Genomic DNA, 14,250 nt, shown 5'->3' with positions numbered 1-14,250 from the left:
CTATCTCAGGCGCATGGTACACAATCTTGGATCGATTATTTGATGATCTCCCAGTCCCTCTTGAATTCTGTTATAGACTCTCAGATTGGGCCTTATGTTATTTTGGACCATGCTATTGTCTGGTTGGAGTGACTGCCTGCTGGGTCTGTGCACTTGGCCCAATCCTGGACTTTTCCGGCCTATTTATATCATAATATGGAATTTAGGGAACAATTATTGCAATGTTGGACCGAATATACGCAGCTCAACTGAAATAGTATCCATAATACAGCTATATATTGGGAAGCTGCTAAAGCTGTCTTACGGGGTGAAACTGTTAGTTATACGAGCCATTTTAAAAAAAGTGAAGGCTAGGGAACTCCATCGTTTGGAGCGGAGGCTGATAACTCTGCGCCGTATGCATGGCTCTCTGCCCATTCCTGACCTGAAACAAGAGCTTTTGTCAAAGTAGGTGGCGCTTAATTCACTTCTTCATGAAGGCTCCGTTAAATCACAAATTTACTTTAAATTTCAGTTATACAGACATGGGAATAAGTGTGGGAAGCTGCTAGCTAAGCTAATTGCCCAAAAGCAAACCTCAAAGTCTATAGTCACTATAAAAAATACTCTGGGAGAGGCTGTCCACACTGATAAGGGCATTTGTGAAGTTTTTCAAACCTTTTATCGCACTTTGTACACTCCCAAAAACTGATGAATTGCCAGGTCGCCTCTATTTGAAGGGGCTTGACCTTCCTCGCCTGTCACAGTCCGACCGCACATTTCTAAATGCCCCTATTCAAACTGATGAAGTTTCGTGGGCAATTGGTACGAGTGTGTTGGGCAAGGCTCCAGGCCCAGATGGTCTTAGAGCTGAATTTTACAAACTACTGGGTGAGGTTATCGTTGTCCCACTGACTGCCTTATTCAATTTGTGGGTAGCAGCGGGTAAACTATCTGAATATTTAAATTTGGCACAAATCATTTTGCCCGGATTCTATAGAGATTGCCAAAAATTGTGCGTGCAAATTGTTAAAAAGCCAATGTTTAAAAAAATAAATTCTAATACTGAAATGGCATAATGCCTATTAAGTGAAACCAAGTTGAAGCAGCTAAAGTATTCTTTGCGAGTGGAATCCCTGAGCAATGGAACTGGAGTTCAAGTGCATAACATTTTGGATACCATATCTGTGTCCTCCACTTCCATTTCAGGAATCCATAAAGCTTTGTGGAACTTGGGAACGAATAAGAGGCTAGAAGACATTAGACATCATTGGGAACTGGACACAGATTTGAACTTGGAATTGTGGGATATGCTCTCCGCTATTTGAGGCATTCTGAAGCTCACGGGTAGCGCTTCTTACAAAGAATGTTATTTTCGAGTCCTTCTGAGGGCCTATTTTACTCAGGTTCAGGTGGTCCATGCGGGGGGGGGGGGGGGGGGAGGGGGGGCTTGTCCTCTTCATTGTACCCCAAATGTAACAAGTCAGACAATACTTTCTACCACACCTTTTGGGTGTGTGAAAAAGTCCAGCGGTTTTGGGATTGGGTCATCGTGCATCTGTCATCGATTCTTCAGCATCAGGTAGCGCGATCTCCATCCCTATTGCTGCTGGACTGTCCTAGGTCTGTGAGGGGAGCCCCGGCAGAATCGATGCTGTTGCTCTGAAAAGCCTGTCTGCTGGCACGTAAATGTATTTTGCAGACCTGGGTGTCTGATACATCACCAGTATATTGGCACTGGCACAATCAGGTACATCCATTGTTAACTTAGGAGGCGAAGGGTTCTTACAAATGCAAAACTCATTTCTGAAGCTTTGAGAGCCTTATTGTCCTTTCTGTCTCCTAGAGGCAGAAGTTTGGTACTTAATGTGTTGTGATTATATTGTCTGACTGATTGGTTCACTCCTTGAATTCGGACTCCATATAAGTAGTACATTTAAATTGTGAAGGGACCTGGGTGGGTAGAGGGTAAGGTAGTATGGTGTCACTGGTTTCCCTGTGCCAGTGGTCTTGTGGGGTCATAAGAATCCAGACCTCGTGGGGCCCGGAAAGGGGGATCTGTTTCTGTATCTGGGGATAGGTGGGGGGGGGGGGGGTTGTAAAGCAGGTTTGGGGATTTTAGGGGGGGGAGGGGTTTGATACTATGCTCATTACTAGATTGCAAATAGTATTACAATATAAGGGGTGGGACATGGGAGAAGGGTGTTAAGTGAGAAATAATTTGTTGATGCCCACTTTAGTGGCTTTTTTCTTTGTATTAGCTTGGTTAGTTCAAACATTATATGTCATGAAATAGTTGTATTGGTTATGCATAAAGTCATCAATAAAAATTTTTGAGTGTAAAGGGCTTCAGTGCATGACAAAAAACAGTTCCCACTGCTAGCGCAGGGCTCTTATTACTGCAGCTTACTAAAAAGCCCCTAGGACGACCATTGCCTTATCTTGTGCTTCTCAGGTGTGACCCTTTGCTGGTAGGGCTATGACCTAAGTATTCTCCTTTTCAGTACCTTTCCAGCCATTGCTCGATACTCCTTTGCAATCAGCTGTCTCTGTGCATTGCTCCTTGCAGGAAGAATGCTGATGAGGGCTTTTTCATCTGTTCCTAAATAATTAAAGACAAGACTGTTAACATGGACTGGATCAAAGCACATAAGTGTCTTCTTTTTCATGAAGTTGAAAATGGAATTACAGATAGGACTGGATTTGTGTGGAGACAGTATGCACAGTCACTGAGGAGCAGGGAACATTAACTGCCATCATCTAACAGCAACTTTCTACTGCCCAGGTTCAGAACGCCATTTATCTGTCCAAGGAGCATCATCGTGATGGCTGGGCTACATGTACTTTTATGCTGATCGGTATAAGAAGATACATATGAAAATAACTTAAAAAAAAAAATGACCCCTCTATGATCCTTACTTCATTGTGACACATTGGTACAACACGTGGAAGGTGCCTCTCTATAAATACAAATAAAAAATGGAAATAAAGTGGCATTTTATTGGACTAATTTAATACATTTTTCAACTACCTTCTGGAGGCTGAAACCTCTTCTGTCAGGTCAGGACAGTTGTATACTGCTATTACGGTATCCTGTTCTGACCTAAGAAAGGAGGTCTTCGTCTCCAAAAGTTAGTCAAAATGTATTAAAATTAGACCAATAAAAAGGTATCACCTTATTTCCCATTTTTTTGTTTGTATTTATTAACTTTATTGACACGGCTACCATAGTATTTATCCTAAACTAAAATAAATTGTTTTTCTACCTTTGTTGTCTGGTCATTTCCTTTTTCTAATTGTGTTGGTCCCAATCTCTGGTTTTTGCTTCCTCACCTTTTCTTAACTCTCTTGCCAGGGTTTGCAGTCCATTTGCCATTTTTCTCTCTCCTCCTTTTCCTTTCAGCTTTCTTCAATTTATTTTCTCCCTCTCTGACCAGACTGAATTCATTCTTATGGGGGTTCAGTTTAATTTTTGTCTATATATTTCTAAATTTAGTTTGAAGTACTTATTCTGTAGTCAGTGAAGATCTATCTGTGTTCTCAATGTGTGAAAGAGACCAGGTTTTCTAATAGAATTGAATGTCTGTGTAGGATCGATTTGCAATAAGTGTATTGGTGTTCTAATGGTGCTACCTTTTCCTAGGTAGGCTTTTGTTATGTGACTCATAGAAGTTACTGCTATTATGGTATGGTAGAATTGCTCTGTATGTATTCTGAGTGACACTTATACTGTTTTGTATTACTTCACAACATGCCTGGTACTGGATTTTGGATTTAAACCACACCTTTCTCTGTAGTAGCTCTGTGGGGTCCTTTTACAAAGCCATGGTAAAAAGTAACCTGCGGTAGTGTGGGCGTGTCTTTTGGGTGTGCTCTGGGCAAGATTCTCAAGATCGAGCTTCTCATCTGATGTGCTAGGGCTTTCTTCACTTCTGCATAATGCTGAGTCCTCCATCTCAGAGACCCACTATCCCACCCATATTATCCAATGCTGCTAATCTTCCAAAGATTCTGTGAACCCATAGTTTATCTTGTATCTAGTCAATCATACTGTCCAATGTATACACAACAGCCTCCCTCCAAGACTTATGTACCAATGCATCATTTGTGGACAAGTAGCAACTCATAGCCAACATGATCATTGGAAGGCCTCACCCTCTTCTCTTTGTTGTTATCAGGTAATTAATATCACACTCTTCCCAATATCTCAGTGAACCTTCATACATACACCAGAGTCTTAGGAGCAGGCCTAAATGTTAGCACACAAAGCAGACATGTAAATCACTGTTCTACTCAAATACTTCCCTGAACATGCCTACTCTAAAGGCACGCACAATAACATGCCAAATTGCACTGTACATACTTTCATGTGTGGGATAACTTTACAAGAAATCTTCTACGTACATATCATGTCCTTTCAATTTTACAGAATTGTTCTGCAACTGAGGAAGAAATTAAAAAAAAAAATCATTTAAAAACATGCTTATTTCCTTAAGGCAAAGTTCGGTATATTTACCAGCTCCTTTGAGTGCATTCTTAATGGCACTAGCATCTTGAGCTGCACTGAAGCTTGGATAGTCTTTAATTGTTCCCCTGTTCCCAACCTAAAAGATAGAAAAAAAAAAAAGTTACAAGATTCAGCAATAACAAAATAATACAAGCCCTTAACATGGCTTTAGAGCAGGAAAACAGGCAACAGCAAAAAGCATTACAGCATTTTGTGATATTTTGGCTGTTATTGCATGCTAAGTACACGTTAACTATTTTATTTAAATACTAGTAAAAAAGGCCCGTTTCTGACACAAATGAAACGGGCGCTAGCAAGGTTTTCCTCGGAGTGTGTATGTTTGGGAGAGTGTATGTGAGAGTGACTGTTTGAGAGTCAGAGTGAAAGTGTGAGTGTGTGAGAGAGAGAGTGAGTCTCTCCCTGAGCCCTGCCCTCCCAATCCATGGCCATCCATGTTTCTCTGTCACCTGCCCCCTCCATTCATCCCTATCCTGCATTTCCCCTCTCTGCCTGAGGCCTGCCCTGCAATCCATATCCATCCATGCCCATCTGTCCCCTCCATTCATCCCTATCCAGCAATTCCCCTCTCCCTGAGTCCTGCCCTTCCAATCCATGCCCATCCATGCTCCTCTGTCACCTGGCCCCTCCATTCATCCATTTCCAGCAATTCCCCTCTCTCCATGGGCACTGCCCCCTCCATTCATCCCTTTTCAGCAATTTCCCTCTTTCCCTGAGCCCTGCCCTCCCAATCCATGCTCCTCTGTCCCCTGCTGCCTCCATTCATCCTTTTCCAGCAAGTCCCCTCTCTCCCTTCCATGGCCCCCCCTCGCATCCATGCTCCTCTCTCTCCCATGTCCCAGCCTGGCCCGCCCTCTTCTCCCCCCACCCCCTTCGCATCCATGCCCCCCCCCCTCGTATCCATGCATCCCTTTTTGTTTTTTTTATTCTTTTAACTTTACCTCCGTGGCGTTTCCGGCAGCGAAGCGTCAGGGAAGGAGGCGGCGCTCCCAACGTCTAGCTTTCCCTTCGCTGTGTTCCGCCTTTTTTGAAGGCGGAACACAGCGAAGGGAAGGCTAGACGTCGGGAGCGCCGCCTCCTTCCCTGATGCTTCGCTTCCGGATTTGTTTCTTTAGACACGAGGGCGGGGCAGAGACGGCTGGGTGGCTTCACACCACGAACGCCACGAACCCTACAGCCAGGGACTCGGGGAGTGACGTCAGATGGCTTCAGAGCGTTGTCCTCATTAGAACGTTCACGGTGCGTTTTATTATATTAGATTTTTAGAGGGGGCAATTCATAGGTGTAGAGTGGACATTCCTGTGTTATCCAGCTTGCGCATTCTGATTAGTGCACATTAACTGAATAACGTGGATGGGCATAATCGAACGTCGCCGGCCAAATAGATCGCCGGCGACCTATGTTGGCGGCAGCGCTACAGCTGGCCGGAACCGTATTATTGAAAAAGATGGCCGGCCATCTTTTTTTCGATAATACGGTTTAGCCCGGCCAAATGCCGTGGAGTTCACCGGGTTTGTTTTTCAGCGATAATGGAAAGTTATGTCGGCCATCTCAAACCCCGGCCAAATTCAAGGCATTTGGCTGTGGGAGGAGCCAGCATTTTTAGTGCACTGGCCCCCCTGACATGCCAGGACACCAACCAGTCACCCTAGGGGTCACTGCGGTGGACTTCAGAAAAGCTCCCACATGCATAGCTCCCTTACTTTGGGAGCTGAGCCCCCCAAACCCACTACCCACAAATGTACTGCACCCACTAAAATTGATCCAGGGAGCTGCATACAGCCTCTAGGACTTATTGCTGCTGTATAACTTTGGCACACCAGTTCACACCTGAAGACTAATCTCTCTGAAAAAGTCCTTTCTTGAAATAACCACGTTTACTCACAGTTAACTGCAGATCAGAGGTTGTGCCCCACTGGCAAAGAGACCCCTGGTACTAAGATTAGCAGTAGGTCAGAGCTGGCACAATGGTGTACAATGCCCTCTTTCAGCACCATTCAAGGTAAGAACTACGTTCTCTAATGTGGGTAACACAGGAAAGGGAACTAAAACTGGCTTACAAAAATGGCCACTACCGCATGGACTACAACAGGAAACAAAACAGGGCACACTCTGACCCAGTTAGCGGGGGAAGCACCATGGGAGTAGAGCCCAGTACCCTACACCCACCACAATGCATTGCTAATGTGACTCTGCAGGGCACCTAATAGAAAAGGTGTCACACTCACTCAAGAGCCACATCGCAACCAGGGAAAGGCTGTCGGAGGATACAACACATTCTGCTGTCATGGAGGTGGGTACAGCACTTGAGGCTGGCATACAGGCTGGCAAAAAAGGTTTTTAGTTTTATTTTTTTAGTTTGGAAGGGGATTGGTGACCACTGGGGGAGTATGGGGAGGTCATACCCCATTCCCTCCAGTGGTCATCTGGTCAGTTGGGGCACCTTTTTGAGGTTTGGTCGTGAAAAAAAAAGGACCAAGTAAAGCCGGCGAAATACTGCTTAACGCCGCTTTTTTTCCCATTATCGGCGAAAGCCGGCCATCTGGTAGCCACGCCCATGCCCATGTCCTGCCTTCGCTAATCTAGCGACACACTCCCTTGAACTTTCGCTGGCGAAGTGACGGGAAAGAGGCGATGCTGTCAAAAATGCCGCTTTTGATTATACCGATTTCGCTGCTTTTAAGAAATCGCTGGCCATCTCCCGATTTGTGTCGGAAGATGGCCGGCGATCACTTTCGATTATAAGCTGGACAATTAACATGGGAGCACTTAGCACCAAGTGCTCCTGCATTCCTTTTTTGTAGGTCTCACGTGCTAGTGCTAACATTAGTGCAAACCTACAATTTTGTTTAAAAGCCCTAATAACTGTTGCATTAAATCTGTGCTTATCACGTGAGAAAGTCCCACTTTATAATACATTAAGAACAGATCAGCGCACTTTAATAAAAAGTCCCCTTACTTTATTATTACCAGTAATTTCACTGTGGTATTCATTCACAGAATTATATGTATTTTGCACTGCAGTGATAATGTCTATACTTATTATTTGTGGTTTTATGCAGCACTTTATAGAGACATATAGGAGATATTCCCTGCTTATTAGACCTTTACAATTTCATCAACAGAGATGAACAAGTCACATAAACAACAAACAAATAAAAAGATTTTGACTTAAAATTGTAATGGATAATAACGAAGGGCTACAAATAAACGCTGAGGGGGGGGGGGGGGGTGTGATTGACAAAGATTTGGAATGGTTTACTTCATTTTTAGCTGATGGGTCCTTTTCAGTGGTTACCCCTGCCTCTACCTCTCTTCCCTTTCCCTGTCCTGTGGAGTCCCCCATGACTCCATTTTTGCCCCTCTTTTGTTTAACATTTTTCTGAGTCATTTGGCTTTCCTGATCCAAGAACATGGTCTATCCACCTATTTTGAAGCAGATTATGTTTTTATAGTTTATTACACTGGTCCGTCTGCCCCTAACCTACCACAACATCACTTTGTATATGTTCACGCCGGTGTCAGCAAAAGCCTTTCCAGTACTATGTAAGCCACATTGAGCCTGCAAATAGGTTGGAAAATGTGGGATACAAATGTAACAAACAAATAAATAAATAAATAAATAAATAATGTTACCATCCTTCAACTTGTACTTGCTGCAGTTTTGAAATGGCTATTTGACATTTATCTTGATAATCACTCAAAAACAGTGGGCTCTTGGATTACTGGTCACTTTCCCACTCCAACTATAGCACCTTCCCTCTGTCGCTCTTACAACTAGTTTCTAGTTTCAAATATCTTGGAATTATCATTGTTAGTAAGCTTTCTTTTGAACCATGTGTAAATGCCCTTGTTAAATCTTGTTTCTTTGCCTTCAGACAATTTCATTCAATATGTCTGTTCTTGGATTATTCCTCACAGATCACTATCTTACTAGCCTTAGGGCCCTGTTTACTAAGCAGCATTATAGGTGCGTTAACATTTTTAATGCGCATTAACCATGTACATGCCTACAATATCTCTATAGGTGGCTACATGGTTAACGCACGCAATAAGTGTAGGCACGCTAAAAACACTAACGCACCTTAGTAAACAGGGCCCTTAGTGATTTCAAAGCTTGATTACTGTCATATTATATATTCTGGTCTTCCTCAGACCCTGTTACAGTGACTCCAATCGGTTCAAATTTTTGTCATGTCAGACGTACTGATCATGTTTCTCCTCTTTCAAAATAACAAACACTGGTTACCTGCTCTCTCCTCTTTTAAAACATAGCACGGGTTACCTGTTCTCTATCAGATAAAATTCAAGGTCCTTACCTTAGCCAACAAACATTTTATTCTATGAGTCCTTTCTTTCTTTCTTTCTTTCTTCCCTAATTCCTGACATCCCTTCCCTTACTCTCTGCTCCTTGGAAGACCAAAGATTCTTCCTCCCTCCTGTGTCTACTTGCTCTTCTGCAATGTTTTACCTTGCATCCTCTCTGTGGAATTCTCTTCTTAAACATCTCTGTCTTGAAGCATCCTACCCACAATTTAAGTACTCCTTGAAGATTCACCTGTTTTAGATTGCCTTTGAGTCAGCTCAACATTAACCACTTCCCACAGTATACTTGTCCCCTCCTTGGAACAACAGTATTTTATGTTTGATGTAAATTTTATGTAATTCTTTCTTGTACTCTTTATTCTTTCTTGTTTTTAACTTTCCTACACTATATTGTAGTTCCTTTCTTACCTTTTTTATATGTTTTATTTTAACTATTGTACACTGCTTTGATGTTACCTGCAAAAAGCAGTATGTTAAATACAAGACACCAAAGCAAATCACAAAAGGTCTCATAATATTTTCATACTGAGGTGAGATGGGAATTAGAGGAGGAAAGCAGGGCAAGTGCATGGATATTAGGTATCGTAGATGAACCTTCAGCCTTGTACCCTCCCCAAATAACTTTGGAGCCTGTTGGCAAAGCATGTGGTGAAGGCAATTGGCATAAATGGGTTAGGGAAGGTTCCCAGAAGAGGCATTCATGAACTGTTGTTGGGGTGAACCTGGGGAGGGCCATGACTTGTCCTGGGGGGTGGGGGTAGCATGGAATCTTGCTGCTTTTTGATATCCTGCCAAATACATGTGACCTGTATTGTCCACTGTTGGAAAACAGGATACTGGGGTAGATGTATCTTTCATCTGCTCCCACATGGCAATACATATGTTCAGACCCCTATACTCCCTCCACCCCCCATGATTTGGTAATAAAAATAAAGAATCATGATCATTCCAACAATATTCCTCCCAGAAAAAGCCTGTGGAAATGTATAATTGTACAGTGTGACAAAACAGTGGGTTTGTAAGCCTGTAAACTGTATTATTTCTTGAAGTGTATTTCTCTAGTTTGGCCAGCAGGTGGTGCATAAACTCATGGACACGCTGCATCTTCATTATCTCCTGAGTTAACATCTAGAGGGAGAGTTTGTTTTTTATCTCACCACGTACATGGTCGGAGGGAATTCTCTGAGCCAATACATGTTGTGAATTTTATCTGTGACCCCTGAGGCAGATGCTCTTTGCGCCAAAACACGGACCGTGTCGGGTCCTCTGTCAAGCTGTTTAATAAAACGTCTTCAACATCATCTCCTGAGTTGGTTTGTCCATCAGTCAGCCTCTACTCTCTGGTTTGTTACTCCTAAGCCTACCACCCTGCAACCTCAATTCATGTCTTCTAGTTCTATTACTTCCCTGTATCTGAAAAAGATTTGTTTTTATAAAAAAATCTTTCAAGCATTCAAAACATCTGCATCATATCTCCCTGTCCCTTCTTTCCTCTGGGGTATACATATTCGGGTCTTCCAAGTTGCTTTTGGTTGCTTTTGACATGTCTTCTGATGCAAACCTCATACCATTTTTGTGGGTTTCATCTGTTGAGTTAAAAGATGATGTGCAGTAACAACCTCTGCAATAACTGTAAGGTGTGATCCCTGTCCATTCCATGACCAAAATGGCATTTTCCATGATAGCTGTTAACACACGACTTGGCTAACCATTAGCAAGCATTGATTTCTGTATTGAACAGGAACAGTAAATATGCCCCACAGTGTTATCAGTAAGCAGAGCGCTGTCTATAATAATTCAATGGGTAACATGGAAAAATGTGTTCTATCTGCTAACTTCCATTTCTTGAGTCCCACCAGATCAGTCCCTCAGAAAATCAAGCCCCTCCCTCCATGTTAGCAGGCTTCCCCGCCCATTTGCCTGATGGTTCAGTGGGGAAATGGGCAAGAGCGATGCCAACTTGCTTTTGCCCCTTACAATAGCCTCCTAAAAAAGGCTGCCACAACCTCTAGTGAAAGACATTTTTAGGAGCCTGCCAAAAGGGGCAAGAGTGAGTGGGCATTGCTCCTGCCCATTTCTCTACTGGACCACCAGGAAAACTGGCAACTAAGCCCATTAACATTGGGAGGAGGGGCTTGCTTTTCTGAGGGTGGAAGAGGCAGGAGGATTGGGGGGTGGGGGAGCCATATACTCATGTGGGCCCCGGACAATATTCAAGCAGGACCCGCATAAGCTCTAGTGGCTAGCACACGTCAAATTAGCCCCAGATATTTAATGACAGTGGCTAGACATGGCCTGGAATTGAATGCATGGTGTTAATTCTGACCACCATGGGCTGAATATCAACTGGAAAAATAATAAATTCTACTAAGATTCTGTCTTTCAGCTCAGCCAAACTGTGCTTGACTTTCTAGCAATGGCAATAGCTCAAAAAAAAAAAAAAACCCCAACAAGAATTAAGGTCCTCAGTCTTCATGTACCACTTATTTAACAATAGGGATTCTCCAAACTGAACCAATATAACCATAAGATCTAACATTCCATCAAAAATCAAAACATTTACTCAGTGGAGAAAAAGAACAAACTGACTAAACAACTCCACTATAATCCAAGCACAAAAAAACAAATTATACAATACTGACAGCTAGTAAAACAGAAAAAGAAACTTGACTAGTTGAGGGGAGAGGGGGGTGGATTCCTGTGGCTTTCTCTCTCTCTTTTTTTTTTATTAAATAAATGAGCCCTGGATTCCTGAGACTCCCTTAACACTCAACTGGAAGCCAGGAATTAGCCACACCTGCTGCTGGAGACAGAGAAAAACTGTTGTACTTGAGCTGCATGATACCCTTTATAGGGCAGAACTCAAACAATTGGGCTCTGTCTCCAAGTGCTGGTTGACATCTATTGGTTCTGGTCTGGTGGCAATAAGGAAATCCCTCTTGCTCAAATATTGAGCCCTTTTAGATTTTTCTCTACTCAGTTATCAATGTATACTAAGGCTCTATTTTTAAAATGTTGTTACATAACCCACCTGTACCACTCTCTAGTGCCAATTAAGCCCTTGACCACATGAAGGTCTCAGTTTGCACTATACGTGACTTGTTCCTACTCTGACAACTCTCCAACCATCATCTGAGTTGCCATTCACCCAGGCAAGTTCCTGCCTCACAAGATAATCTCTTCAGATTTTTGAGTACTTCAAGGACTCACATAATCTGAGATCATGGGATTTGCAGAAAAGAAAAAAATCCACAGATCTTTCACTTCAGAACAGTGAGATCCGACAGGGTCTTCCTTACCTGGGATTCTGACTCAGAAGAAACCAAAAAATGTATTAACAAAGAAGATGAACAGTGAATACAAAAAGGATTAAAAGGTGCAATAACAGGCAGATAAAGAAAGGGGACTTCACTCTGATTACTGTTAAAAATTCATTTGTCTGTCTCCAGAGTTACGTTCTGTACCTTTCCTGGATCAGTTCTGAGACCCTGGTAATCTCCCAGTCTTTGTCTGAGCTGTCAGCAAACTGAGCTGGCAAGAGACTCATCACCGTTTTGCTTCTCTGACAGGTTTACTCCTGTTAACTTCCAACTGTTTCTCTCAGCCGAAACCAATGATTTCCTCGGTCAGCTCTGTCTTTTCACCAGGGCTGTGCAGTTGGTACACCAAACCTTTGAATATGACTCAGAGTCCAGCTCCAACTCCTACTGATATTAGGCTATAAATTCTTTGTTATGGATATATATCTATCTTTGTCTTGGATCAAAAGTACTGGTAAATATAACTTATATTTGCCAGTACTTTAAATTCAGGACAAAGCTAGATATGTAAGCATAAACTGATAAATGTACCATATATTATAATGTTGTAAGTTTTTATTTTGAAGCTGAAGTCAGAGTCGGAACATTTTTACCAACTCCGACTCCATCCAAAACTGCTTCCAACTCCACCCAAAATTGCTTCCAACTCCATAACCCTGCTTTTCACTGGATCTCAAATCTAGTTTCTTTGCCTTGAAGTGGACCAGGCCTCTTATATCTTTCCTTGAACAGTACACTTTGCTCACCTTACTACATGTTATGGTGACAAGTTAGTTGGATTACTGTAGCATTCTTTATAATGGTATTCAGCAACCTCTGCTTAGATGATTGCAGCTTGTGCCAGTGCAAGCCTGTGCTATTTCTTGCTTTTAAGGCTATTGAGATAGACAAAGGGAAAGCCACTGCTTGTCCTTGGGATCAGTAGCATTGTGTTATGTTCTTATTCCTCATACTCCTGCTCATCTATTACCCTCACAATCATCATCTTTTCCTCACAATCATCATCTTTTGCTTGTTCCTCCACCATCTAGAGCTCCTGTCATGAAGTCACTCACAACTTAGCTTTCCAAATTTTAGCTCTATTGCTTTGGAACTATTTTATAAAGCACATTCATAATGAAGAAAACTTTACTCCTAAGTTCAAATCAGGTCTCAATACGTATTATTTCACCCAGGTCTTTGGGGATGAGTGACCTCTTGAGCAAGCACAGTGGACCATGCCTGCCTCCTCAGTATTTTTCTTCTATTCTTTCTCCATTTATTATTATTTTATTATACATATATTCAGAACTGTCTTAAAATATCTGCTTGTTATATTAATATCATGCTCTATCATTATCATGTTACCCAAGATTCTACAGTAATACTAAATGTCTATTTTCTAATGTATTTCCACCATTCATGATATATTGTAAGCCTCATTGAGCCTGCAAAAAGGTGGGAAAATGTGGGCTACAAATGCAATAAATAAATAAATACTACTAGTAAAAAAGCCCGTTTCTCATTGAAATGAAACGGGCGCTAGCAAGGTAATCACCTTCTGCCATTAATGTTTTTAAGGGAAGTTCCAGCGTCCCCCCTCCCTCTTCCAGGGTCCTCCCTCCCAGTTCCAGGGTCTTCCATCCCTCCCTCCTCCCTCCCAGTTCCAGGGTCCCCCCCTCCCTTCTTCCCAGTTCCAGGGTCGTCGCCCCTCCCTCCCTTCCAGTTCTAGGCCCCCTCCCTCTGAATTTTAAAAGTCATCCTGACTTACCTCGTCAGGGTTACGGCAGCTGGCAGCAACGGTAAAAAGTGTGCAGGCTAGGCACTTACTTCAGTTTTCCCTTCTCTGTCTCTCAGCTCTGGTCCCACCCTCATTTCCTGTTTCCGCAAGGGCAGGACCAGAGCTGAGAGACAGAGAAGGGAAAACTGAAGTGCTGAGCCTACACGCTTTTTACTGCGTGAGGTAAGTCAGGATGACTTTTAAAATTCGGAGGGAGGGGGCCTGGAACTGGAAGGGAGAGAGGGATGATGACCCTGGAACTGGGAGGGAGGGGGGACCCTGGAATTGGGAGGGAGGGAACGAACGTCCGGTGGGTGGGACAGTGTTTGTGAGTGCGATTA

The 14,250-nt window shown here is 42.9% G+C and overlaps 1 protein-coding gene across 1 annotated transcript in view; it reads right to left on the bottom strand.

Annotated features, from left to right (window-relative positions):
* The window catches only part of ANXA3 (annexin A3), a 114,720-nt gene that overhangs the window by 57,691 nt on the left and 42,779 nt on the right, over positions 1-14,250 (bottom strand). Inside the window, 2 exon segments of the mRNA XM_030190550.1 lie at positions 2,487-2,581; positions 4,496-4,583. Of these exon segments, the coding sequence (XP_030046410.1) occupies positions 2,487-2,581; positions 4,496-4,583 (183 nt within the window).

Source organism: Microcaecilia unicolor, chromosome 2, assembly GCF_901765095.1.
Source record: "Microcaecilia unicolor chromosome 2, aMicUni1.1, whole genome shotgun sequence".
NCBI lineage: Eukaryota > Metazoa > Chordata > Amphibia > Gymnophiona > Siphonopidae > Microcaecilia > Microcaecilia unicolor.
Note: the sequence above shows the minus strand (reverse complement) of the source record. Positions and strands in the feature narration are given on the sequence as shown.